General features: G+C 43.5%; 3 protein-coding genes across 6 annotated transcripts; 1 reads left to right on the forward strand and 2 right to left on the reverse strand.

The window, feature by feature from the left end:
• Positions 1–251: 251 nt before the first annotated feature.
• Positions 252–4418, reverse strand: LOC115163042 (hepatocyte nuclear factor 3-beta-like). Its single transcript, XM_029714629.1, has 2 exons — positions 3917–4418; positions 252–2990 (listed from the first exon to the last, which is right to left on the reverse strand). Exons 1-2 carry the CDS (start codon positions 3986–3988, stop codon positions 1743–1745), a joined length of 1320 nt encoding a protein of 439 aa, XP_029570489.1. The 5' UTR covers positions 3989–4418; the 3' UTR covers positions 252–1742.
• Positions 4419–5551: 1133 nt separating this feature from the next.
• LOC115163043 (interferon regulatory factor 2-binding protein 1-like) lies at positions 5552–12287 on the reverse strand. 3 transcript variants are annotated; one of them, XR_003869684.1, is made up of 3 exons: positions 9883–12287; positions 9582–9641; positions 5552–9497 (listed from the first exon to the last, which is right to left on the reverse strand). XR_003869684.1 is itself a non-coding variant. In XM_029714631.1 (2 exons), exon 1 carries the CDS (start codon positions 11803–11805, stop codon positions 9904–9906), a length of 1902 nt encoding a protein of 633 aa, XP_029570491.1. In that variant the 5' UTR covers positions 11806–12287; the 3' UTR covers positions 5552–9638; positions 9883–9903. The 3 variants fall into 3 exon arrangements, 2 of the variants coding, with proteins under 2 accessions (XP_029570491.1, XP_029570490.1); XM_029714631.1 differs by having other exon boundaries at positions 5552–9638; XM_029714630.1 differs by having other exon boundaries at positions 5552–9641.
• On the forward strand, positions 12286–13948 carry LOC115163044 (DNA-directed RNA polymerase I subunit RPA34). Of its 2 annotated transcripts, none has more exons than XM_029714632.1 (3): positions 12286–12459; positions 12694–12829; positions 13031–13948. In XM_029714632.1, exons 1-3 carry the CDS (start codon positions 12384–12386, stop codon positions 13770–13772), a joined length of 954 nt encoding a protein of 317 aa, XP_029570492.1. In that variant the 5' UTR covers positions 12286–12383; the 3' UTR covers positions 13773–13948. The 2 variants fall into 2 exon arrangements, with proteins under 2 accessions (XP_029570492.1, XP_029570493.1); XM_029714633.1 differs by lacking the exon at positions 12286–12459 and adding an exon at positions 12468–12549.
• The last annotated feature ends 12502 nt before the right edge of the window (positions 13949–26450 follow it).

Consider the following 26450-nt stretch of genomic DNA (forward strand, 5'->3'; position numbering starts at 1 on the left):
AGAATTCAGCTGAACCTATCAATCCTGCAGCAAGACCTTCGTCACAGAGCCTCTGTGTTACCATCCAATTGTAAATAAAAACAAAATTAACATGTAAATGACATATCAGATGTATTTGAATTTTTTTTAATTTTTTTCATGATACGTCTTTAAATTATTTTAAAGGATTTTGTAAAATAACATATACACCCATTTCATCAAGTCTATAGATAATCTCACGTATATATTTACTTCAACGGAACAGACAACAATCGCGTTTCGCCCCAAAGTTTTGCTTTTTAATAAGAAAAACATGAATCATTCAAATCACAACATTCAAACCATGAACAACAACCTCACAATATATACATAAACATACTTTTCCAAGTCTGAAAAGCAACACAGTTTAAATAACAAGTCTTTAAAAACTAAAATACAAGAAATAAAAACAGTATTTCTGACCTGAAACTCATGGTTTATATTTCAAAAAGTGTTCCTTCAGTGAATATTCACTTATTGGTCCTACATTATCAGAACATCTTGAAAGGCACTTTGAGGATGAGGGTTGCAACATAAAGCTCAATTGCTTTCATAAAGCTCGTTGACATTGTTACAGTGGTCCAAGTCTAATTGGCCATTTGCAGTAGAAAAAGGTCATTACATAGCATTGTTGTAACATACACTATCAGGGCCACCCCAGCTGTGCAAAATGGTAGGAACTCTTGTGCAAAGTACTGTATGTAAATGGTCCTCTTACTGCATTTCCACTCAACTTCTATCTTAGTAAGTGACATACCATGGCTCCTCTCCCTCCTAACCCTTGGTATGGTGTGTAATATAATGTGAAACCATTCCAAAATATCCTATGCCATGAAGAGCTGTGGAACAGCAGGCTCTCATCGTTGATAATGAAAGGGTCCTCTGAAAAAAAAATAATGTTTTAAAACAGACAAACAAAGCTGAAATGAGATCTACCACAGTTGTATCCCTTTTTAAACAGACTTCATTTTGGATACCTGGTAAAAATGGATACCTGGTAAAAGAATACAAGAAACGTCTCTCTTATCAGTAAAAACAACATCCTTCCACCACTTGTAAAAATGAACCATGGCAGCTCATTTGTGTTCGCGGATGTGTATTTGAAGAGATTAAAACAGCATGTTAAGAATAGGAATGAAGCATCATGCTCTACAACACAACAAGAATTCCCTGTAATGCAGTAACAACTGCCTCGGAGCAGTAACCTGAACCTTTTCTCACTCCCACAATCCCTCAAATTGTTTCATGTCACATTTGTTTTGTAACTTGTCAATACAGCACTGTACAAGATATATTAATTTTCTTCCCTTCATAAATAAATGCACAACTCCTTTCCCCTACTCCGTCTATTTACAATGTGTACAACCCAAGTAGTCCTGCTTGTCTGTTGAACAAACTAAAACCCAGTTTGAAATAGTCTAAAAATTGCAAAAAAAATGGCAAAGGGGGGGGACATGACTTCGGTATGAATTTATGAATGTATCAGTTTAAAGGCCTTCTGATGAATGGGTGTCTATCCAGCACTGGGTTTTACCTTTGTCTTCTACTTCATGTAACTGCAGGGTTTCCCTGATCAACTGTGTATTCAGCTCTGCTCAATATTATTTCGTCCCTTTGGCCCCTCGTGAGTAGACTTTTAATGGCAGCCATCTTACACTTTGGGATTTCAAGGCTGCTAAAAGTCCTTGTCAGCACCACTTGGCTGTGGTCCAGAGGCCTCCATGTTAGGAGGCATTGAGGACCGACCGGCTGTAGAGGGTTTGGTAGTAGGCCCCAGAGTCCATGACCGAGGGTCCTGCGCTGTCGTAGATCTGCTTGGCTGCTATCGGAGAGGAGGCGGCGTAGCCATTGTAGGCCATCACCTGGTCCTGGTACGTCTTCAGATCCATCTTCTGCTCATTGGACATGAGGTTGGTGATGGAGAAGGGGTGATTGAAGTTGTAGTGGGGATCCATGGCCTTGAGAGGGTCGTTCTGCAGGTCCAGATTATGCATGGCGCTCGGGAGGAGATGGGGGCTGCCTCCCATGACCTGGGAGTGGAGGAGAGGGGTGGAGGAGGGCACGGAGGAGGTGATTGCCACAGGGGCGCCCTGGACGTGGGCCTGGGGCTGTGGGGGGCAGTCCAGCTGGACCATGCTCCTCTGCTGCTGCTCCTCTGAGGAGGAACCAGGGTGGGAGTTGTCAGAGTGAGCCGAGTCGGCCCCCTCTGAGCCCCCCGCTGGGCTGTGCTCCTCCATCAGGCTGTCTCCATGGCCCCCTTTCCCCAAGCCTCCCTCCTGGGCCTTGCCAGACTTCTTCGCAGCCTTCTCTTGATCAATCTTGAAGCGCTTCTGGCGGCGCAGGTAGCAGCCGTTCTCAAACATGTTGCCTGAGTTGGGGTGCAGGGCCCAGTAGGAGCCTTTGCCGGGCTTGTCGGGCGAGCGGGCCACCTTGACGAAGCAGTCGTTGAAGGACAGCGAGTGGCGGATGGAGTTCTGCCAGCGCTGCTGGTTCTCGCGGTAGTAGGGGAACAGGTCCATTATCCATTGGTAGATCTCATTGAGGGTGAGCATCTTGCTGCCGGACTGCTGGATGGCCATGGTGATGAGGGAGATGTAGGAGTAAGGTGGCTTGGCGTGGGTCAGTGAGCGGCGGTAGGGCTTGGGCACCTCCTTGGCCCGGTTGAGGGAGGTGGGAGAGGGGTAGCTCAGCTGGCTCATGGGCTGGCCCATGTTCTGGTAGTGGGAGAGGGAGCCCAGGGAAGAGCCTGGGGAGCCCAGCTGGGAGAGAGAGCTGGGGTTGAGGGATGAAGTCACCGGGGACAGGTTCATATGGTTGGCCCCTCCGCCCATGGATGCCAGTTGACTGTTGAGCCCAGAGCTGCCATAGCCCATGTTCATGGTGGCTGGAGAACCAGCTGGGTTCAGGTTGATGTAGCTGTTGATGGTGCTCATTGAGCTCATTGAATTCATGGAAGTGGGAGAGGAATACATCTGAAAACAAAACAGAAAATAGTTGACTTAGTAATTTAGAAACAAAAAATATAGATAAGTCGGTTTAGACAATAAATAATGTAATTCATTTTTCGTGTCCAAAAGCCTGTACTAATGGAAAGCATCAATGGACAATGATACCATTCGTGCGAAAGGGACATGGATTTCACATATCTTTGTTAAACCTGAAAATGCGTAACATGCGCGTCATGGATTCTTTCCCTTTCATTTAGTAGTTCTCCCTCGTCACTACTAAGTGCTACTTAACCAAGTCAAATAAAACAAACTTTTTAAGAAACGTTCCAAAATATCTGACCATGCGCCTATAAAAACGATTACACAGCCGTAAACTACATAATCATCAAAGTATCCTAATAATTATTTGAGAGCATATAATGTTGATTAAAGACAGGATTTCATTTGCCTTTAATTTAATCACGAATTTCTTGGGGGAAATGTATCGTTTATTTCAACTCTCGGAGGTAGCCAACCTTAATCAAATTCACTGATAATTTAATTTCCGAGATGCTTTATCATTCACATAATTTGCATATTTAAATGGAGTAGTCCATAAGTGTTAGTATAAACAGACTAGGCAATTCATTTAAAAAATAAGATAGATTTTATGTAAACAGGCCTCTAAATGTCACATATACAATTTCAACAGGTCGCACAAGGACAAATTGATCCAAATCCTATGACATCAGTGTTATATGTTGAATTGTAAAATTCTAACAGTACTAAATCAAAGAAGTTGCAGCCACAATTCTGGAGTGAAAAATATCAAAATCAATCCAATGTGTTGGTAAAATACTGAGTTTTCGATTCAATAACTTACTTTTAAGAAACTCTAGAATAGACTTTAAAGAAACAAATATCCAGCATCCACACATATGGTAAACTTATATAGAAAAGGGTGTTTTTACCTCACTGGCTTCGCTGTAGAAGGCATTCCACTCTGGCAGTTCATGAGACTCCATCTTCACTGAGCTCAACATCCCAAATACAACTTTTTATAGTAAGAAAATATATTTGAGCGAATGAAAGACAGCAAATCCTTGTTTGAGTTTATAATACCTTTGAGTCTCTGCTCAAAATTCAGGACTCCAGCAAAAGGAGTAAAATTTTAATCCAGGATAACGAAAGAGTTCCACTGACTAGATAGAAGACTATAATAAAAATAGACAAGAACTAAAAAAAAAAAAACAATGCTTCCTCGGGCTATGAGTGGGTCTTCAGTGAAATGTCAATATTTATTCGTCGATTTATCAATCATCCATCGTTTCATAATCAAGAGTAACAAGTTATTTATCTAAAGCGGACGTGCTCTTTGGGGAACGCTAGATCCGTATGAAGTCCGCAGAACGCTCCTGTGCAAGCCCAGGTCCGTGTGCGTCAGTCAATGTGCTATGGGCAAGTAGAGTAAAAGTTGGACGTGCCTTCTTAAAAACTCAGGTAAGGTCCCGCCCCATAGGGTCATTTGAATATCGTCCAAGGCAATTTGAATATCGTAAAAAGACGTCTCTTGCCCCCTAGTGAGGGTGTATATTGGCCCGGGACAGACACATCCATCTCAATTGCAAGCATGCATCCTCAATTTCTTGTCTCAAAACTGCTGCTTTACCGTCTCTGGATGCAGATACTGATTGTAGGCTATTTTCATCATTTATTTTACACCCCAATTATAACCTCATAAGTCATTTATGGATTTAAATTATTAGAATATGGACGTATAAAGGATTGCTTAACACCGAGTCGTCTTCTGATTGACTTCAATTCGCAGTCAAACCGACGATCAATATGTAACTCAATGGAAATTAAAGACCTTTATTTGGCTCTCATTTTAATACACTCGACCAAAGAAGATATCTGCTCAATAGGTCAAGATCCGAAATGAAGGAGGATTATTGCAGGCCTTGATGAGGTATTGATGTGGACAGGGGTATAACGTTCTCACGGGTTAAAGTCATCAGTGGGAGGTCTGATAAGGGAGCCCGAGGTGACTGACCAGTGTGAGAGCTGCTCATTCCCGCGACAATCACTTCTCTGGAGCTCGAACGGCTTTATGGAGGATGATTAGTTGCTGGGGAACTTGACTTCTCAGAAACACGTTGGTTCCCAACTCCCATAGCCTCGCTATAGGTCTGCAAAGTGTTAATCCAATTGAAGGCCACATGAACGAAAATGTGTATTATACGTGTGCAATACAGGTTTACATGTTAAGGTAAATTAAGTGAAGAATATATTGGCAAACCAAAATAATGGAAAACAAATAATGTAGACCTAATCCAATGTGTAATGTAGGACTATCCTTGGCCTGATTCAGAATACACATCTCGTTGTCAAGCGCAGACAGTGAAATCTGAATGTCAATGCATTTCTTAATTGACCATGAATACAGCTGCAATGATGCGCATATGTGGTCAACAGGATTAGTTTAGAAAAGCACTAAGGAAATACGCAGCAAGGAGACGTCGCGTTCAGCGCAATACGTAGAAATTGCTTACTTCGGGACACTTTGCTTTTTAAAATAATTGAATGAATGAAAAACAACATAAGTATTTAAACGTTTCAAAACAACAGAATTCGTTTATTTAATCATCTTTTTTGATTTCACAGTAATATAAACAGGACTATAGGAAGGCATGATCTCGATCAGGCCTAATGGTCTGAACACTTCCAATGATTTGCGCCTTTTGCAAAACGTTGTCAGGTCGATTAACACATTCAATGGGATAACACATGGCTGTCTGTAATGATAGTAATTAAGCTTTATAGAACAATGCTTTCCTAACCAAGTATATACCTACATGATTAAAGTATCTATAAGCAACACATTTTAGCACTGATTTGAACAATTATATTCAGGCATGGGCCAAAATGTAATTAAGCTCAATTGTCTTGAATCGAAGGCCAGTTATTTCGATAGATATAGATAACCCGTTCAAAAATGATTCTACAATATGGAGAGCTTTGGAGGAACATGCTGCGCGCGCTGAAACGCATTTGAGTAATGAGCAGAGAACTACTTCCGCATTAATCCTTTGCCTTTAAATGGTCTATTCTCCCATCACATATCCCTTCATCCTCCTGCAGGTCGGCCGCTTCTAATGCCAATGTGACAGTAGATCGTTCATTAACACCTCAACAATTAGCTAACAATAGCTTTAATGAGTTGCCACTAATAGAGGAAGCCAGAGATTTCAATATGCTTTCTAGTGGGGGGAGTTACGATTGGGATTCGCCCTCTACAATATCTTGGTAGGCGGCGTTGTACAATTAGGCCTACCTTTAAGTGTGTTTAAAGAAGTGTATGCCTACAGTAAAATACATTGAGAAACAAATGTCTCCATCATCACATAAAATAACACATTATCTAAGTGAAATTATGGCCGATGTCAAATACGACGCCATCTAATTGATGAATCGGTAATTGTGCCATTTCCCTCCAATATAGACGACCGCCTAGATTTGTATTTTTTTAAAACATTTTTTAGAGTTCACAACACAACTCTGAAGTCAAGATCTGCACAGGTTAAAGTGCGCCATCTACTGGACATAGCAAGACAATGACCATCGAGCGTTTCATTGCGACACAGTATAAAACCGTGGTAGTATTTTTTTTTAAAAAGTGTTTTATTTATGTACGCTTCAAATTTTGGAGTCAATTACGTAGAAGCTTCATGAGAAATAACAAATAAAATGTGACATTTACATCCAATGAATAAAACAAATTATATGAAACGAAATTGAAAGTTTAAATAGTTGGAATAGAAGCTTTACCCTTAAACTGTGTTGAGATAAGCAACTACAAAAAGAACTCAACAGGAGTCCATGGCAGACAGGACCATAAAGGACCAGAATAATAGAAAGGCCGGCACAAGACAATCCAAAACAATCCTTACTAATTTAGGGGCCAAATAAAAAGTGCTTTCAGACAGAGGAACGCCATTAAAAGGCACTTGAGGAAAGTTGCATGAACATAGTGCTTTTGTGGGAAATTCCTTTTTTGTTGTATTGGCTACATTTGAATTACAGTATCCTATTTTAGATAAGAAATAGGCCTAGGTCTAATTTTAGTACTAAATACACTTTCGGATACAGCCACTAGTGTACAATACGTATGTTTGTACAGTATACATTCATGCCCATGTGATCAGCAATGGCTTGATGCATTGTCCTCATTTAATTTCATATTAACACATGCACATGGTAGGGTATTGATTGGCACCAGCTTTGCAAATTGATAATTCAATTCATATATTCATTTTGGTGACGAACATAAAAGGTTAAGGAAAACCTGACAGGGAAGTATTTTGATATACATGTATATATTATCTTTTAAACAATTCAAAGCGTTAAGTTCATATGTAAAACTGAGCATAAAATTGGGATATTATAGAACTTATTAAAAACAATATCCTAATTTCACGAGGATCACGTGAAACAAACCTTGAATCTCAGTCAATATAGAAAAAAACCTTTGACTTTACATGAATAGTAAATTCCTTTAAATTAAACATCATAAAGTACACAATATTAGTTTAATCTCTACAACTTCAAATTAACAGAACCTATAACTATCCTAACAAGAACCGTTTCTCCCACTCTTTCCCTGGCACATATTGAATTAATAAAGACATTAACACATAAATTATACGATTACAGATTTGAAATATACAGTGCCTACAGAAAGTCTACACCCCCTTGGACATTTTCCACATTTTGTTGTTACAAAGTGGGATTGAAATTGATTTCATTGTCATTTTTTCATTAACAATCTGCACAAAATACTCCGGAATGTCAAAGTAGAAGATTTTTTTGAAAGATTCTTCAAGCTCTGTCAAGGTGTTGGGGATCATGGCTAGACAGCCATTTTCAAGTACTGCCGTAGATTTTGCAGCAGATTTAAGTCAAAACTGCAACTTGGTCACATTCACCGTCTTCTTGGTAAGCAACTCCAGTGTGGATTTGGCTTTGTGTTGTAGGTTAATGTCTTTCTGAAAAGGTGAATCCCTCTCCCAGTGTCTGGTGTACAAGCAGACTGAAGCAGGTTTCCTCTAGGATTTTGCCTGTGCTTAGCTCCATCACATTTGGTTTCTTCCTGAAAACCTCCCCAGTCTTCGCCTGTATCAAGCTTCTGAACTCATTTAGGCTTGCCTAAACAAAAAGGGTGAATACTTACACAACGACTATATTTCAGTTATTTCATTTGTAAACATTTTTTATTTATTTTTTTCCCCCCTTCACTTTCACATTACGGAGTATTTTGTGTAGATCAATGGCAGAAAAAATTACAATTAAATATATTACAATCCTACTTTGTAACGCAACAACATTTGAAAAAAGATCAAGGTGGTGTAGACCTTCTATAGGCACTGTACATTTACTTTAGCATGAATCTTTGGTTTCTATGCACGTGTTTAGGCCACTCAGTGGTACACACCACAAGCTGTATTGTCTCAAAACTATAGATTGCACATCTGATTACCATGGAGAAAGATTGTCTTGCATTCTACATTCAGTATAAAATAGAGAGGTATCCATCCCATTTCATACACGCTGGATAAAGCATCTTTGTTGGCCACTGTGAAAGCCACGTTACTGTGTCGCATAGCACTGAAAGTCCCCGTCACTGTCGTGTAAAATCGATGGCGCGACATACATTAACTGCTGCTGGTTTGAGGTTTCAACAAAGAGGAAACCATTCGCTCCGTGACAGTCGACGTCAGTTTTACGTAAAGTGCAAATGCGACGCAAAACAAAACAGTTCTAGTCTGTGTGTTGCTGTAACATTTAGTGAAGTCATCACTCTTTCACATTGCCACTCAGATATCTGTTAGAAAGATGTTCAATGAAAACAGCAGCCCTAAAATCACCTAGAACGGAGGCTAGAGGAAGTTCATACTTCTCAACCATGGTCCACTGGTTTATAAAGTCAGTGACAAATACTAGTGACCAATACTAATGTAGATAAGTTGATGTTTGAGGGACAAAGGGGTGAATTAGGTATTGGAGGTGAGCTGGGGGTATCGTCACCCCCTAACCAACCACACAGTGATGTGGTAGTGTAAAGTCTGCCCCATGCAGGTGGAGGTGTGTGATGATTGGCTGTGAGTTGGGGAGAACCTGGTGGATTTCCGTGGTGATTGGCTGCGAGGTGGGGAGAACCTGGCGGATTGCTGTGGTGATTGGCTGCGAGGTGGGGAGAACCTGGCGGATTGCTGTGGTGATTGGCTGTGAGGTGGGGAGAACCTGGCGGATTGCTGTGGTGATTGGCTGTGAGGTGGGGAGAACCTGGCGGATTGCTGTGGTGATTGGCTGCGAGGTGGGGAGAACCTGGCGGATTGCTGTGGTGATTGGCTGTGAGGTGGGGAGAACCTGGCGGATTGCTGTGGTGATTGGCTGTGAGGTGGGGAGAACCTGGCGGATTGCTGTGGTGATTGGCTGCGAGGTGGGGAGAACCTGGCGGATTGCTGTGGTGATTGGCTGTGAGGTGGGGAGAACCTGGCGGATTGCTGTGGTGATTGGCTGCGAGGTAGGGAGAACCTGGCGGATTGCTGTGGTGATTGGCTGTGAGGTGGGGAGAACCTGTTGAGATTGTCGTTATCTGTCTGCAGGCTGCAGCTCCACTCAGGCGTCAACAGCCTTCTGTCCAGACAGACATCACACAAACAAACAGATTAATAGATGGTAGGCTGACCATATTCAGTGACGATTTAGGCTACATATATTATACTGTATCATAAAGCATAGGATATATTACCTATAAGCATGTCACAAACACTAAATGAGCCTATGGCCTAGCTACATAGAGAATACTTTGGCCTAAAGACTGACTCCAAGACAACAAACTCAAAGGAAACCAAGATGTAGTGAAATTGCATCTTACAGTCAAGCTGTCCCAGAGGATTTAGGGGTCGCGCTCCTTCTTCACCTTGACGTCTCCAGCCAGGATGGTAGCGATCTCTCCCTGCATGAAGGCCCAGGGCACGTTGGAGCCCACCAGGGGACACCTCTCTCCACTGGGGCAGAACACCTCGCTGCCGGCCCCCCGGCTCCGGATGAAGTCTCTGGTGCATGGGAAGCAGAACTTATGGGCCGCAACCGAGGGGCACTGGACAAAGTGAGTGTCTTCCAAGCGCTCGTGGCAGATGGTGCAGCAGAGAGGGGGACCAGAGGAGCCGGAGGGGTCCCCTGCTCCCTGGTCCGAGGCCCCAGCCAGGGGGAGAGCTGCTGTGGTGCCCCCTGCAGAGTTGCTGGCTCCTTGAGGTTCCCCATTCCTGGAGGCCAGGCGCTGCTGCTGCCCGGCAGGGCAGGCTGCCATGGGGCTGCTGCTGCTCTGTCTCACTGCCAAGGAGGAGTGGCCCAGGCCTCCACCACTACTGCTGCTGCTGCTGCTAGGGGCCTCTCTGGGTGACTGGCCGGCTGCTGCACCTGCGTTATCAGCCACGCTCATCAGTGCTGTGATAGGGGAGGGATCGCTGCTGTGGGAATGGGAGGCTGAGCCCTCCTGGTGAGGAGGAGGCTGGCTAGCGCTGGGTAGGGAGGAGGCAGCTAGGTGGCTAGCCATTCCCGGGTACATCCCCATGGGCCAATGCTGCCGGAGCTGCTCCTCTGTGGTCACCACCTCTCCACCCTGGGGCTCTGGGGAAGCCTTCCTCCGGCGCCCGCGGACTGGCGGTGCCGAGCGGGACATGTGACACAGCGCTGTGGGCAGCATGGAGCAGCTGGTGTCCAGGTAGGGCTGGGGGAGAACGTCAGGGCCGGGGGTGTCCTTAAAGGCCCGTACCGCATCGCTCAGCAGCTCAGAGAGCAGCCGCCAGTCCCCCGCGCCATGCCTTTTCTCGTACTCCACGTACTTCAGGCCCGAGTTGACCACCTTGCTCCCAGAGTCTCTCTGGCTGTCGTGGAACATCTGCTTGACCAGCGCCGCCAGGCTGGAGAACATGTTCCCCGAGCCGCACGGGTACTCCGCAAAGATCTTCAGTTCAAAGTCCAGCGTCAGCTTGGCGTCGAAGGCAAAGATCCGCCCCACCAGGCTGTGGTCCTTCTTGAAGCGCACGTTGAAGGGGGTGCAGCCGGAGAGGGTGAGCAGGACCCCTCGTACAGCCTTGGGTCGGCCGGCCCAGTCGTCTGCTCGGTACCGCACACTCTCCGACAGCTCGGCCAGAGCCTCCGCGTTCCTCTGCTTCTCCCTCAGCTCCTTCTCAAACTCAGGGCTCAGGAAGGAGGCCACACCCATGCCCATGCTCAGCTGCCTCTTGGTGATCTCGTTCAGCATGGGGGCAGAGAGGGTGAGGGGGGTTCCCCCGACTCTGGCATTTAAACCAGGCACAGCTGCTAGCAACCCGTGCGGAGCCCCCACAAGGCCTTGTGTCATTAAATTGGGGGGAACGGTACCCACCATGGGTCTTCTGGCGTTGTTAGGGCTCTGTCCACTGAGTTCTTGTTGTGGGCCCCCGTCATCTATTCTGTGCAGACCGTTGGGGATCCGTGCTGGGGCTCCGTAGTCCCCTCTTCCCCTTTCAAAGCGTTCAGGAAGTGGCCTGCCACCCTCCATAGGTCCATCTCTCCCACCTGGGCCATGTTTAGTGGGCTGGGGACACGGGGACCTGTCATCCTGCATAACATGAGTTATTTTCAACTGCCTTGCAGTCTCTATGAGGAATTCAATACGGTCCGTACCTTCATAATTCACACAGCCTCGGCAGACAGTCTCGCTAAAGTCCCAGATCATAGCCCATGGCATCTTAGGCAAATCACAAAGGTAACAACACCACTGCCGCCTTGAATATGACTGGGAGAAGGACATATTTGATAGGCCCTTTTATATCTTTCTTGCTTTCTGAGGTCCTGATTAAACAGATGCAACGCTAGCTTTCAATAGTTCAGAAATAATCGCCGCTTCTGTTACTTCTCAAATACCTTAACAAATATGATACAGTTTCTGTATTAAACACACAAAAAAGTTGTGTTTACTCCATTCCGGTCGCCTGGGCACATGAGTGTTTATACTAGAAGACTGCCTTTGCTGGAACTTACACAACGCCGTGCTAATGGTGCATTCTGGGATTTGTTGTTTTCGTTCCGGAGGGCCCTTCGTGAGTATGTGCTTCGTGAACAGCATCAGTTGCGTCTAAAAAGCGAAGACTGCACACAGATGATGGTTTATATTAATCAACACTCTATGTAAAAGAAGATCCATTTACAAAGGTACCGATATGCGCATCTCGCGCAGCCTAGATCATGGCGAACCGAGCTAGTTTTAGTGTATCCAGGTCAAAGGTACTATATATATATATATATTTTTTGTAACAAAACATGTTGATGCAGACATGAGCTTTTAGTTAGGCTAAGTTAAATTTAGCCATTTATCAGTACTCCGAGATCATGCCAAAAGACGTATCTTCATCAAGTGATGAGGCAAGTGACACGGAGGAGGTTCCGCAAAAACGGAGAAAGCAGGGTAACGCTGTTTTTTTCTAGCTTAACTAGCTAACTTAGCCTATGTTAGCCACTCCAATCAACCCCGTCAAAGCTGACTGCCAGATATCTAGTAAATCCTGTTAGGAATCAAAAGTGAAATGCTGTAATGGGCAGACAGCATTGTGCATTCAATGCTGATTTCCAAAACACACACAGAGTATGTTCACTTAGCTAGCTATCTATATAATAACAATAACTATGTCTCTCCCCTCAGCTTCAAGGTATCAGTGTCCAGCTGATTTTGTGGCATTTGCCCACAAACCCTGTGCCAGTACCCTCATCGAAAGGCTTCGTGATGACAACACAGAATTATGGCTAATCAAAGCTCCCAGCGGTTTCAACCCGGACAGGTAGGCAACCCCTCTTTCCATTTATTTGAATTATCATACAAGCGGCATGATTCACTTCTAATAACAGACAGAGAAATATCTAACAAAGTCCTCAGCATTTCTCTGTCTGTTATTAGAAGTGAGTCACTGTCCACTTCCATTGCTTTACACCTACATTGTCTACATCTGGTGTGCCTCTCAGCTCTCTCTCCCCCCTCCCAGTTTCAGCAGTCTGAAGATGCCTCTGTCTGGGCTGCAGACCATGCAGGCCCCTGCCCAGCAGGCGCGTGGCAGTGGTGGGAATGCCGGGCAGATCTACAGCGTGCTGGGTGGGCCCTCTGGTGCCGCGGACCTCCACCTCCTCACCAGCCACCGCCAGAGGCTCGACTCGGTGGTCTGTGCCCCGGCCTTCAGCGGCCTCCTCAACATCTGTGAGAGCTACGGCGACTGCAGCACCAACCAGACCCCCATAGCCATCCCAGCCACCCCGGCCCCCACCGTGCCCCCGGGGCTCCGCCAGCGCTTCCAGCCTTTCGGAAGCAGGACCCCCACCCTCTCCAGACTGATGGCGGATACACCGGATACTCCGCTGCCGTCTTCACCAGAGACGCCTCTCAGGGTCACACTGGACCCGGGGGAGGAGAGGAAGAGCAAGAAGAAAAAGAAGAGGAAAGACAAACTTATAAAGACTGAGGAGGAGGAGGAGGAGGTCAGGGTGAAGCAGGAGCTGCTAGACATGAGCCCAGAGGAGTCCTATGAACTTCCTGGGCAGGAAGCTGAACTCTCAGAGGAGAAGAAGAAGAAGAAGAAAAAGAAAGATAAGGACAGAGGAGAGGCAGGGGGTACTGTAGATTCGTCTTTTAATGTAATTAAACAAGAGGTGGAAGTAAAAGTTGAACCAGTGGACAGTTCCTATGGTGACGTTGAAGATTCTGGAAAAAAGAAAAAGATGAAGAAAAACTAGCATGACGATGACGAGTCTGTTGTTTTTACCGTCATCTGGTTTTGTGAAGTTATGCTGTGATATAATTGTATTATTCAATGAAGCACTTCAACAAATAATTGTTATGCTACTGTACTGTCATTTAGATTTTTGGGGGGAAATGTTATTGTCTAATAAAACCTAGACAGTAACACATACCAGTGTTCAGACTTGTGCCGCTTTATTCACACTGAACAAAAATATAAACGCAACTTGTAAAGTGTTGGTCCCATGTTTCATGAGCTGAAATAAAAGATCCCTGTCATTTTCCATATGCACAAAAAGCTAATTTTCTCATTTTGTGCCCAAATTTGTTTACATCCCTGTTAGTGAGCATTTCTCCTTTGCCAAGATAATCCATCCACCTGACAAATATGGAATATCAAGAAGCTGATTAAACGGCATTATCATTACACAGGTGCAGCTTGTGCTGGGGACAATAAAAGGCCTCTCAAATGTGCAGTTTAGTCATAACACAATGCCACAGATTTCTCAAGTATTGAGTGAGTGTGCAATTGGCATGCTGACTGCTGGAATTGAATGTTCATGTCTACCAAAAGCGGCTTTCAACGTTGATTTAGAGAATTTGGCATCACGTCCAACCGGCCTCAACTGCAGACCACCTGTCACCACGCCAGCCCAGGACCTCTATATCCGGCTTCTTCACCTACGGAATCATCTGAGACCAGCCAACCGGACAGCTGATGAAACTGGGTTTGCACAACCGAAGAATTTCTGCACAAACTGTCAGAAACTGGCTCAGAGAAGCTCAACTGCGTGCTCGTCATCCTCACCAGGGTCTTGACCTGACTGCAGTTAAACGTCGTAACTGACTTCAGTGTGCAAATGCTCACCTTCGATGGCCACTGGCACACTGGAGAAGTGCTCTTTACGGATGAATCATGGTTTCAACTGTACCGGGCAGATGGCAGGCAGCGTGTGTGGGCGAGCAGTTTGCTGATGTCCACGTTCTGAACAGAGTGCCCCATGGTGGCGGTGGGGTTATGGTATGGGCAGGCATAAGCTATGGCCAACGAACACAATTGCCTTTTATCGATGGCAATTTGAATGCACAGAGCTACCGTGACGAGATCTTGAGGCCCATTGTCGCGCCATTCATCCGCCGCCATCACCTCATGTTTCAGCATGATAATGCACAGCCCCATGATGCAAGGATCTGTACACAATTCCTTGAAGCTGAAAATGTCCCAGTTCTTCCGTGGCCTGAAAACTCACCAGACATGTCACCCATTGGGCATGTTTGGGATGCTCTGGATCCGCCAATATCCAGCATCTTCGCATAGCCATTGAGGAGAAGTGGGACAACATTCCACAGGCCACAATTAACAGCCGGGTCAACTCTATGCAAAGGAGATGTGTCACGCTGCATGAGGCAAATGGTGGTCACACCAGATACTGACTGGTTTTCTGGTCCACGCCCCTACCTTTTGTTTCAAGGTATCTGTGACCAACAGATGCATATCTGTATTCCAAGTCATGTGAAATCCATAGATTAGGACCTAATGAATTTATTTCAATTGACTGATTTCCTTATATGAACTGTAATTCGGTCAAATCTTTGACATTTTTGCATGATGCGTTGATATTTTTGTTCGTTGTAGTTCATTTACCCTCAATGTTGCCATGAACTATTGATTCTGCTGCAGTCCTGCAGTACTCTTGCTCCACAGGCAGATGGTGCTGTGGTTCTTCCCTCGTCACCGGACACAGATGCGGTAGGTTGCCTCTCAGCCTGCTCTCTTACTCTGCACTGGAGTATGGTCCTGTTTTCTAATGAGTTCAGAGACACCTCTGGTGCTATCCGACTCAATGTCTGTACTTTCCTCCCACTACACCACCCCCTGCATGTATGCCTCACTTACTCACTGCAAAGCTGTGGTAATGTCGCATTTCCTTATTTTTTTCGGACACTTTACTGTATTTTTAAAAGTTGCGTTTGGGTTTGTGAGTGAATTATGAGCCGTGAACAAAATAATGTTGAATAGGCTACATATCCAATTAAATTCTTTGCATAAAAGGTTATGTATTGTTAAAAAAATTATATTTGATTTTGTACATGAATAATAATAAAAAACTTGCATGGAATTTCTGGTCATCAGAATTCTTTCTTGGTTCTTGATGCTCAGAGAGTATCTCAAAGACAACAGCTGCTATTTTATAACTCTGGTATGGAGGGCATAGAACTTTGGTGTTGGATCAAACCTTATGCGAGATGTCTATACTCTCACAGATATGTGCAATATGTGTGTGTGTGTGTGTGTGTGTACGTGTGTGTTTGGGATCTGATTAAGGTATGGTGCTGCAGACAACTTGGCTCCTAGCTAGTGGGTTACACAACAGGTAAACAGCAGAACATTGACTCCTGTTCTGTGGGTGTCTCCAACACCACCGCTACTCACCTTTGCTGTCTCACGGGCTAACACGTTTCACCATGCCTGGTTATTTGTCCGTTTCCATTTGACCCACTTGAGGAGAGCAGTCGTTGTCCTCCAGCAACAAACCAAGATGGACACTATCATTCTGGTGCTTGTGTCTTCCTCCACATTGTGCACACGGTCATTAGGCCATAGGGTCACCAGGCCAAGTCACAGCTGGGACAATGAGGCCCTGAAGTGAAGCACCTGGACGTGAAACAGAAATCTAGTAGAACTCTTATTATGTTCCCGTCTATCTCTATCCGTTGATGTATTGTTTAATGGGGATAGTTTTGCTATAGGCGCAGCAGGTTGCTTGAACAGTAAGTGCTGTCTGGCAAAGCAGATGAATAATTGAATGCAGTCTGAAGTTTAGATACAACGTGTCCAGACTACAGAGCAGGATTGGGCCCTGCACGCCCCAACCGATGCAAATTTGGGGGTAGGGAGAGGGGAGCGACTTGTGGGGGTAATGCATTGGAGAACCAATCTCGCCTGCTGTACCCACCCCCTCCTCTTCCCCCCTCTTCCCTCCCTATCACTGCAGCGATTCCCTCTCCCCCGTCTCCCTCTGTACTGCTCTCCTTTTCAACCAGCGCGCTCCAGCTAGCCTGCTGCAATGTGAGGGTTTCCATGGCAACGCAGACCTGCTAAGGACCATGGTACTCTGCTCTGTGGCGATGGAGGGAGAGAGCGAGAGAGAAAGAGCGAGAGGGATTCGGCTCCTCAATGTATTATATGTGAGCTCCACCACTTCGGGCATGCTAAGATTGGTGTCTCGGAAAGCTGCAGTCCCCCTCTGCTTTCCTCTCTGTCCTTTTCTTTGCAAGCCTGTAACACTCAGCATTTGACGGAGATTAAAGTGCATGGATCGATGCAGAGAGAAATGGTCCATTGGTTTAAGGATGACAGTGAAATTGGTCTGTGTTTCTTAAATGCAATGAGAATTGGTCTTGCGTTCTGGCATTGTTTGCCCTTTGATGAATAAGTGCCTCCCTGACATTGCTTTGGCTGTAGCAGAGCGCCTCCAAAACAAGTCTTACCACACCAGCAACTTCATTGCATACTAATGCCTTGACATGACGCACACTCAGCCCTCACATTCATAGAGCAGAAATATGTCGTTGAACCGAATAGGCTAAGGCCGCCTCTGCAATATAGAAGAAACACAATACAGAAGTACTGATACGTCATATTTGAAAGTGTTTGTTATAGTGTGGACACTATATAAATAATTACATGGTTATTATTGGCATTAACCGTGACCTTTCCCCTTTGATGATGTCATCACCAAGAGTGAGTTCTGTGCAATGTGATTCTACCACCGGCTGAGTGGGCTATATAGTTCTGTTATATTTGTACCGTTTGTACCTGGCAATACACCTTTAGGTTTGGGTTGAAAGTAAAGGAAAGTAACATCGAAATGCGTGTGGGCATTCCTTGTCAAGTTACTACAGTGTTGAATACACATTGTGCTCAGAATGAAAAGGCGTTCTGTCAATGGAGACTAACCGTGTACCGTTGATCAGGTGGACGAGGGTTTGGGAAGCTGTCGTTGATCATGTTTGGGGTCTTTTTCGTCTCCTGGGCTTCATGTTGATTTGAATAGGCTCCTCTTGTCTGCTTCTTTTCTGTTGAATGTTACTTGAAGAACTGAACACCATGAAAATACTGTACCTATTAATGCTTGAGGGAAAAGCGTTCAGCATAAATGGCTATCAAATGTAAATAAATGTGTAGATAATTGATCGTTGTAGATAAAATGATTGAACAAAAATAAGTATTTATGTTTGAATACCCATTCAAATAAACAAAACTTCAATGGGGGATGGTCTGCACTGAGGAAAGTCTGTTGCTATGCACTAACAGACAAGTCAAATCAGATGTATGCTGTGAAAGCAGCCCGAGCTGTCTTTGCAGCCAGTCTCCATGACAACCTCAATGCTATTTCCCTCATTGTTGCCTTGGACTAGCGTTAGATATGCTGAAAGCGTTTCTTGGACCCTAATTCGTAAAAGCCTGGAAGTCCTTCTTTGGGCTTGCATGCATTCATAGTCGTCATTCCCAGGTGGCAGTTTAGACTTTTGGAGGAACAAGACAGCAGAGAGAGACAACAGTCCCTCGGGGAGAGAAAAGTCCTTGCTTTGACCTTCACAGTAGTAGGGAAGAAGGAGCAGTGAGCTGTTCAAACATCCCCCTAGCCCATACACTGGAGACTAAGACACCTAAAAATCAACCTTGGTAGGACTACATTGTCTGCATGCTGTACAGTGCCACTACACACTGTGACATTAGCCATATGATGCTGCAGAACATTCACTCCTTCAATCCAACATATTAACTATTTCCATATCAGCGCCATCTAAACATTTGTCACTTGAATTTGTTCATATGTATGGTACGGAATGGAATGTGTATATGTATATGTACTGTACACCTTAAGACACATCCTGGCATAAAATATAGATAATATTGGTGGGATGTTAAAACATTCAGTAAATATTGAATATGGGCAGTAATGTGGGTTACTTTTGTTCGAGAAAGACTACGTTGACTTGAATTCAGTGAAATATATCACATAACTACAGTCCATTGTTACTGTAATTCCTCCTTTATTCAGAGTGGACTGCACAGCTGATGTGTCTGTACAGCTGGACAAGCTGTGCAGGTTAAGTGCTTTGCTCAAGGGCAGAGCAGCACTTTCTTCTCCTGGGACTTCACATGGACCAGATGACACCATACCTTAGTCCTTAAGAATGCACCAACTCACTGTCTCTAATGCAGTCTGACATTGGCATCATTTGCGATCTTTCAAGACTTCATAGCATCTCATTTAACAGAAGGAATCAAACCTACATTGTTAGCAAAAATGTGTACTATACTATTTAATTTATCACGTCATATACAGCCCTAAAAAAATGTTGTTCTATTTAGAATCACAACATCCTTACGCTTTAGCAGCGTAGCTAATTCAACCTCGTACGAAGGTTCAATGTGTTTTGCCGTGTTGCTAATTCAACCTTGTATACATTGTCATACCAGCTCAGTGTGTTTTAGTAGTGGATGAGGTTTGTTTGTGTTTGTTGTTGACAGTTTTGTCTCTTCGCGTGGCCTGGGGCCGGGTTTTAGGGGCCAGGACGCTTGATGAGGAGCACGTAACCTGTCGAGGAGGGCCTCCGCTGCCCCTGCCAACCCTGCTGTGCACCCATCTGCCGCTGGGCAGCAATATGCCCACATGGTTCCGTCTGTCCAGTAGCTCACCCCACATACACGCACACGTACATATTTTCACCCACCGTCTCCATGTTGTTTTAGGGTTGAACTAGATAAATGGGGAAGCGGAGGAGGAAAATGGGTCACGGGTGCTTTATATACCTCCTCCATGTGTATGGTTTAACCTTCAAGTGCTTGCTGCTGTCGCTGGAACGGTGGACGGGCATTTTATATGACTCAAAGTGGAAACCCTAGAGTGTGATCCACTGACAAATATGGCAGAGGCTTTTTCCTCCAGCCATGTTCAGTATTACAGTATGCATGAAGCTTGAACCAGAAGTTTTGGTTCAGAATAGTATCACATTTGAATTAAGTGGGTCAAGATTGCAGTAGGCTAACTTTTTCCCTTAAATAATCACTGATTAGTCAGGGATATTAACATATTAGTGGTCCTACAATCGGAGAGTACTCCACACATTTTAGTATGATAGTAGCAGAAATGTATCTAGGCTGAAACTGGACTTTCTCACATTATGAGTTCTCAGAAAGCAGGCTCTATAATCTGAGTTATGTAAAACAGGATTATGTCTACTGCAAGTATTGCATAAATAACCCTGTCATTCTAAATTCTCTGTGTGATGTTCATCCATTATTTTGTATCCCTGGGCAATACACAGGTGACCCTTCAATCCTCACCCTTAAAAGTCAGTTCAGTTTACAGTTGATGTATTTTTATAAGTGATTTTGCTGCCAGATGTCAATTATCTAACCATTATGTTTCGTCTTGGTCTCCAATAAATAGCAGTCGTTTAATTTTCCTGCCCACTTTATCTGATTTGATTAGTCTGACTTATTGAATGGCCATAAAGCCTATAATAACTTGGATGGGTTCAATCTAAAGGGCTAGTATTATTTGTGTCCTACTTAATATATCTAGTCTATGACCTTCCCCAGTTGAATAATATCTTACCTCGTGTACTTTATTCAACCTTTACCTTCTTGTCCCTGTGTGCCTGCTCTGTGTGCCTGCTCTGTGTGTCTGTTCAAGTTAAAGTTGCAGCTCCTTACCCATCAGCCCATGGGAGTAAAATCCACACAACTGTCTCAGTCTGCCTCAAACTGGGCCAAGTCATTTTGAGCTCCCCTGGCTTCTCCCTAGTGGTTCATTGGCATGTTGCAGAATCTTCCATCTGCGGCCTTCTAAGTGTCAGGCCAGGGCTCCTTAGAAAGGTAAATTATGTTTGTGTTTCTGGAGGCCCGAAAAAGACTAATGTGTGCCTCTAGGGTTAAAGCGATCCTTGGAAAGTCTCCGGGTGGCAGGTGTACAGAATACGTCTGTAGCAGGACATGAAGCCAGACGTCAGGTGATGAGTGGTCGGTTGGTGTCGAAGGACTTTGAATTTCACCATGCAGTCTGTATCGACCAGTGTAGAGTACCTAATAGTACCCTGTCGTCTCTGTAAGGAAATCACAGTGTTGCACCTCTGTGATCGATTAGCAAGCCCTGGCTGGAACTCATTATCCTAAGCAAATGGGTGAGTCAGTGTACATTTAATATTCCTGGCTGCTTTGATTTGTAATTGTTCAAATTAGCTGTATAACACAAATTGCTGGAACAATGACTATACATGGTACAGCTATGGTTGATAATCAATTATGTGAGCATTTATAAAGTACAGTGTATGCCGCTCCCTTTGGGTAATTTAATGAAACAAAGTATCGTATACAAAGACAGTTTAGGACCGTACAAACATTAAGATACCAAAGCTATTGAAAGGACTGAAATGAATGATGGCATTGTCGCTTCCCTCAGCCAAATGAAAACGTTTGTTTCGTGCTAATTACCTGATGTCATTACAGAGTGTTCCTTTGTCCATTGGTATCATAGTTGTTCAGATTTCCTGCAGGTACTACATGCCAAATAATTTCAGATGGGCTCATTAATAAAACACACACATGCAGAGTATCATCGGTGGGAAAATTATATGCACCCAAAAACCATTCTCATTATGCAAATCCACTTTCAATCGACCCAGGCTCAGTATTCTATTGGTATGCTGGATGTACTGTCACCCACTCTATTTCCCTGTAGGATCATGTTGCTACTAACCACACAGAGACAGTTCACATAAAGGATACTGGAAAAATACAGCAGGCACTGCTTAGGCTTCCCTTGTATACCGTAGAAAATGTATTTATTAAAGCATATGCTCAAGAACTGAAAAACAACAACTGCAAGATTGCAGAACATATCATGTACCATAAAATTGATAAAGGAATCACTGTACACACTACAGTGTTTTAAAATCACAGCTTTTGCATCGCAATTTAAACGTATTTATTCTCATTTGTATTTATACACATAATAATCAAACATTCATGACATTTCAAATACTTTTTGGAATAGTTAAGAATGAAATGTGTTTCTTATTTTAAACTTAGTCTGTAATGTCGGTTAGAAATATCACAACAGCAAAAAAATCCAAAATAAAAACATACAAAAACGTACAATCATTGTTCAGTATTTTGCTTATCTGACTGGCATAAATTACTAAATCAATTTGATTTAAAGACAATTATCAACCAGATGGAATACATTTTGGTCTGTGGAATAAATGCTCGGAAATATAATCTATAAACTGGCCCGTGAAGCGAAGTACCATAATTATAAAATCATTGGCTACACCTGTCCTTACATAGGCCCGTCTCATGCCAATGCAACTACCTGTGGAACAGCCTATTACACTGTAACAGGCTAGTAAAACATAGGTTCAATGCCTATGTAATGTAAAGTGTTGCCAGAGGACAATAGCCAGTTTCCACTTTAGCTACTTAGGATGCGAGAATAATTTGAGCGTTGTTGCTAGTCAAAGATGGGCAGCTCTTGTACCAGCACAGACGGCAAGTTTTAGTGAGAGAAGTCCGTTGAGGTTTTCTCCAACCTTGGAATTTGTTGTAGCTCAGTGGTTTGAAGTTTATTTCCAGGCCCAGGAATTTGATTTCACTTTTATGGTGAATACTTGTTCAAATGCATAGAAGGTACACGCAAATGGGAGACAGCAACAACTGAATGCTGAAAGACAAGTGTTGATTTAGTTTCAAGATTTCAGCCTTGTGACAGTCTACAAATGTGTATCGTCCTTCAATCAAAGACAACGTATTAGTTTCCTAGACAAACATGCAATAAGTAGATGAAAACATTCAAGAAATAACCCAAACATTGACCTGAGTCCCTGTAAAATTGGCAAAATTCTGGTATAACTGTTAGAACAGAAATGTGGTCTTCCACAGGCAGTCGAAATACAAATAGCATTCTGTTTGTCAAAAATATACATTCCAATTTCAGATTTAATTAAATTACAAATAATCTCCTTTATCAGCCACTACTTTAAAATCTGATGTAGTCTATAATTGAAAATGTGTCTTCCCTCATTTTGATACAAAATATTGCATTAAAAAGACATGTTTCTATTGATTCAAGCAGAGGGAAGGGTGAAATTGTCATTAATATAAACACAGGATAAAAGTACTCACTAATTTAAAGTCAATCAAATGTCTATGTACCTATGTTAATTCTTAGTCAGAATTTTCTCTGCAATTCTTGGTCAGAACTTTCTCTTAACTCTTGGTCAAAACATCTCGTAAGGGAACAAATCTCAAACATTGGCTGTTATGACACATTATTATTCTTATCCTCTGTGTCAATCCGTGCCTGGAATAGCCAAGCACAAGAGAATAGAATAGAAATGAGCTTCCATGGAATTCAATTAGGCAGTATAGCACTGTGATTTGCCAAGGATGAAGTGCTTGTGTATTTTATAAATTCAAAACATATGTTGTGTTTATTCTGGCAAATGCACAGCCCCCTACCAGCGACCTAGGTAACGGCGCAGTAGGGTGTGAGTGGACATGGGTGTGATGTTGCAGACAGAAATCTGAACAGCTACATACAGTAGGTATGGTGGTGTGACTAATGCTACTGTACTGTAGCCACAGGCAAAGCAGGTTTGACTTACAATCTGATTGTGCAAAACGCAGGTTAAAAATAATTATTAGCAACCCACCACCCCGCCTTTGTACCTATGGCACATAATAAATCGCTATCATCTTATCTATGAGGGGAATTATCTATATTTTATCCCATGGACCCCATAGGGTCAAGTCCTGACTGGGTTGTTATTGTGACATTATCAATTGGAGTTGATTTTGATGTCCTTATTCTTAGGTGAGGGTGCGACTAGGTGCACAGTCTAGTCGCTCCAGCCTCAAGTATACTGTATTAGGGCAAACTCTTTGTCTCTCACTCTCTGTCCTCTAGAACTGAGTAGGATGTTAGCCAACACTAGCATCAGCTGAGAAGCAGTTGAGGAGAAGCGCCGAGATCTCAGCGACAAGATGCTGTACGAAAGCAACAAGGCATTATGCCTATCCTACCTCTCCTATCTAACTTCCGAACAGGACGAGGGAATTCCATGGAACAGCTGGTCTGGGATTTACAGGGATTCTTGGGCTTCAGACGAACAAGGGAATGGAAAAAGAGCAGCTAGGAGGAGAAGAAAAATCAATACCGCCTCAGGCAGGAGAGATGCACAATTAACAGGATTGGCTGCATTGGCAAAGATGAAGCACAAGCTACCACCACTCCAGTCCCACTGGCAGGAGAGATAGATGGGAGGGATATGGAGGGGCCTAATCTGTCATTGTAGCGGCTTCACCAGATGCCCAGAGGTTTTCACGAAAAACACAAGCCACAAATGAGGCTTGCAGAGATTGAGTGGTATTCCGTAGAGTGAATAATACAGCGCAAACACACCCTTTAAAGGGATAGTTCACCCAAATTCCATAAAATGACATATTGGTTTCCTTACCTTGTAAGCAGTCTATGGACAAGGTATGACAGCAATACATGCTTTGGCACTGTTTCCACATGCTAAGGTTTTTGAATTTGTGGCATAAATCCCATTCAGGTCATGGGACCGATATTAGCATTTTTTTGCGCATCATTTTCAAAACATATATGTGACTTTGTTGAGCTTCACAATCAGTTTTAGATACGTTGGATGATTTGGACATGATGCGTGAAAAATGCTAATATCGGTCCCATGACAGTAATGGGATTTGTGCCACAAATGCTAAAAAGTAAAGTATGGATTGCTGTCATTCTTTGTCTGTAGACTGCTTACAGGGTAACGGAACCAATGTGCCAATTTGTCATTTGGGGTGACTATCCCTTTAACATTCAGTTATTCTCCATTAATCTCATGACTTACCTCCTTTCAGTTCATTGAAGTTCTGGCATGACTACAAAGCTATCAAGGAGACAAAACAAACATCTACAGTAGCGCCTGACGAAAGGCACATCAAAGTTCTGACATTGCTCTATCACATAGCTCAGGGGCTCATTACAAACGTTGGGAGGTGTGTGCAGTAAACCATCAATTCTGTTTCATTCTGAACCTTGGAGGTACTTCTTTAGTGTATAGAAAGTTTGCGAGACAGGTTAGGTTTTCAGACCATGCTGTGAATATTGATATGCCTGGAGACTCTGCTGTGCTGCAGGTCAATAAACCAATAGCCAATGCATGGAGAGGTCTAAGCCCATTGGCCAGAAGTTGCTTGGATCTGCCTAAATCCGCAGGTCCGGATAGGTTGGTTGTGGAGACATGGTGAATGTGGGGGTGGTATTTGCTGGCTGGATGAACTGGTTGGTGCACAGTGATCGTGGGAGGATGAGAATGTCAAAGAGCAACATCTTGACTGTGTCATTTCTAATGTATTTGGTGTACTGGATGAGGTGGGAGGAGTCCCAACCCTTCAGATTGTTTCATAACCTCTGATTGCTATGCTGCAACACTCCTGATTTCCTGATGCTCGTTCAGCAAAAACATGGTCATGTCCAACATTGTCATTCATGTCCTCCTTATATACCTAAATCCTCTTGAAATATACTTTCTGCCTGGGGTAAACGTGTGTTTGTGAAACACCCCAATATCAGGTGCACATTGTATTACAGAAGTAGGGGTGTTTAACTTACCTCTTTTGGGGTTTGGTTATAGTAATAACTGTATTCTGTCCAATATCAACTGTTTTCCAAGCACCTCTTTGAGTATTAATGTGGTAAACCAATGTGAGGGCCTTGATTAATTAATTAGTAAGACTAATGATGTCTACCTGACAATTAGCTTCAATGGTTTATTTGACCCATTATTACCATGTACAAATGAACAAAACCTTTACAACATTTTGGCATTCATTGGTCCAAAACCTCTCCTGATGGTGACATTAACACTGACACCAACATTTGTTTTATTATTAGCGTCTAAATGTTGCACGAATTTGACAATGTACCATCCATTCTAACAGTTCAAAAAATATATATTTTCATTGCAAAAAATAGTACCATGCAATGACTCATAATTACATTAACTCATGTCACAAAAATTGTCGTTGAAATGTCATCATTTAGCAATACGGAATTTGTTTTTGTCCTACACATTCTTTTTCAACAGCGTTGGTCTCATTTAGGTTGTAAACAATACAGTATTTGCACGCTCCTTTAAGTAGGTGCATATCATCCCTCAGAATAATTGCTAAGCAACCATTACATGAACATGGAAATCATCGTCGTCTTTGGGCTCCATAGAAATCATTAGGGCAGAATAAAGTGGGACAACTGCAGAACGCAGGATATAAAGGTAGATCAAGGAGACACCCTGAGAATCACTATTTCTCTTTCTCTCTATCCTCTTGTTTCTAGACAAATCGTTTTCTGATTGGCCTGGCCCCGGCAGCTAGAGAGGATGGTTGAGTATCATGTGGGAAGCAGGTTGACTGGCAACGCGCTCCTTTTGGAAACATGGAGGAGACATGTTAATGTGGATCTGGTCGAGTAGTATGTTATCGATGGAGAACACCACATGGTGATGACGTGTGGTAAGGGGATGACTCAGGGATAGGGTAGCGGTGGAGAGTGGTTGGGTGGGAGGGTTATGAACGATAGAGTCGACTCAGG

The sequence above is a fragment of the Salmo trutta genome, chromosome 26 (genome assembly GCF_901001165.1).
Source record: "Salmo trutta chromosome 26, fSalTru1.1, whole genome shotgun sequence".
Lineage (NCBI taxonomy): Eukaryota > Metazoa > Chordata > Actinopteri > Salmoniformes > Salmonidae > Salmo > Salmo trutta.

Excerpts from the sequence above, each read along its gene's own strand:
- LOC115163042 (XM_029714629.1), bottom strand. The coding sequence starts at position 3,988 with ATGTTGAGCTCAGTGAAGATGGAGTCTCATGAACTGCCAGAGTGGAAT. Across the intron at positions 2,991-3,916 it reads TCTACAGCGAAGCCAGTGAG|ATGTATTCCTCTCCCACTTC; the intron begins GTAAAAACACCC and ends TTTTGTTTTCAG.
- LOC115163043 (XM_029714631.1), bottom strand. The coding sequence starts at position 11,805 with ATGTCCTTCTCCCAGTCATATTCAAGGCGGCAGTGGTGTTGTTACCTT.
- LOC115163044 (XM_029714632.1), top strand. The coding sequence starts at position 12,384 with ATGCCAAAAGACGTATCTTCATCAAGTGATGAGGCAAGTGACACGGAG. Across the intron at positions 12,460-12,693 it reads GCAAAAACGGAGAAAGCAGG|CTTCAAGGTATCAGTGTCCA; the intron begins GTAACGCTGTTT and ends CTCTCCCCTCAG. Across the intron at positions 12,830-13,030 it reads AGCGGTTTCAACCCGGACAG|TTTCAGCAGTCTGAAGATGC; the intron begins GTAGGCAACCCC and ends CCCCCCTCCCAG.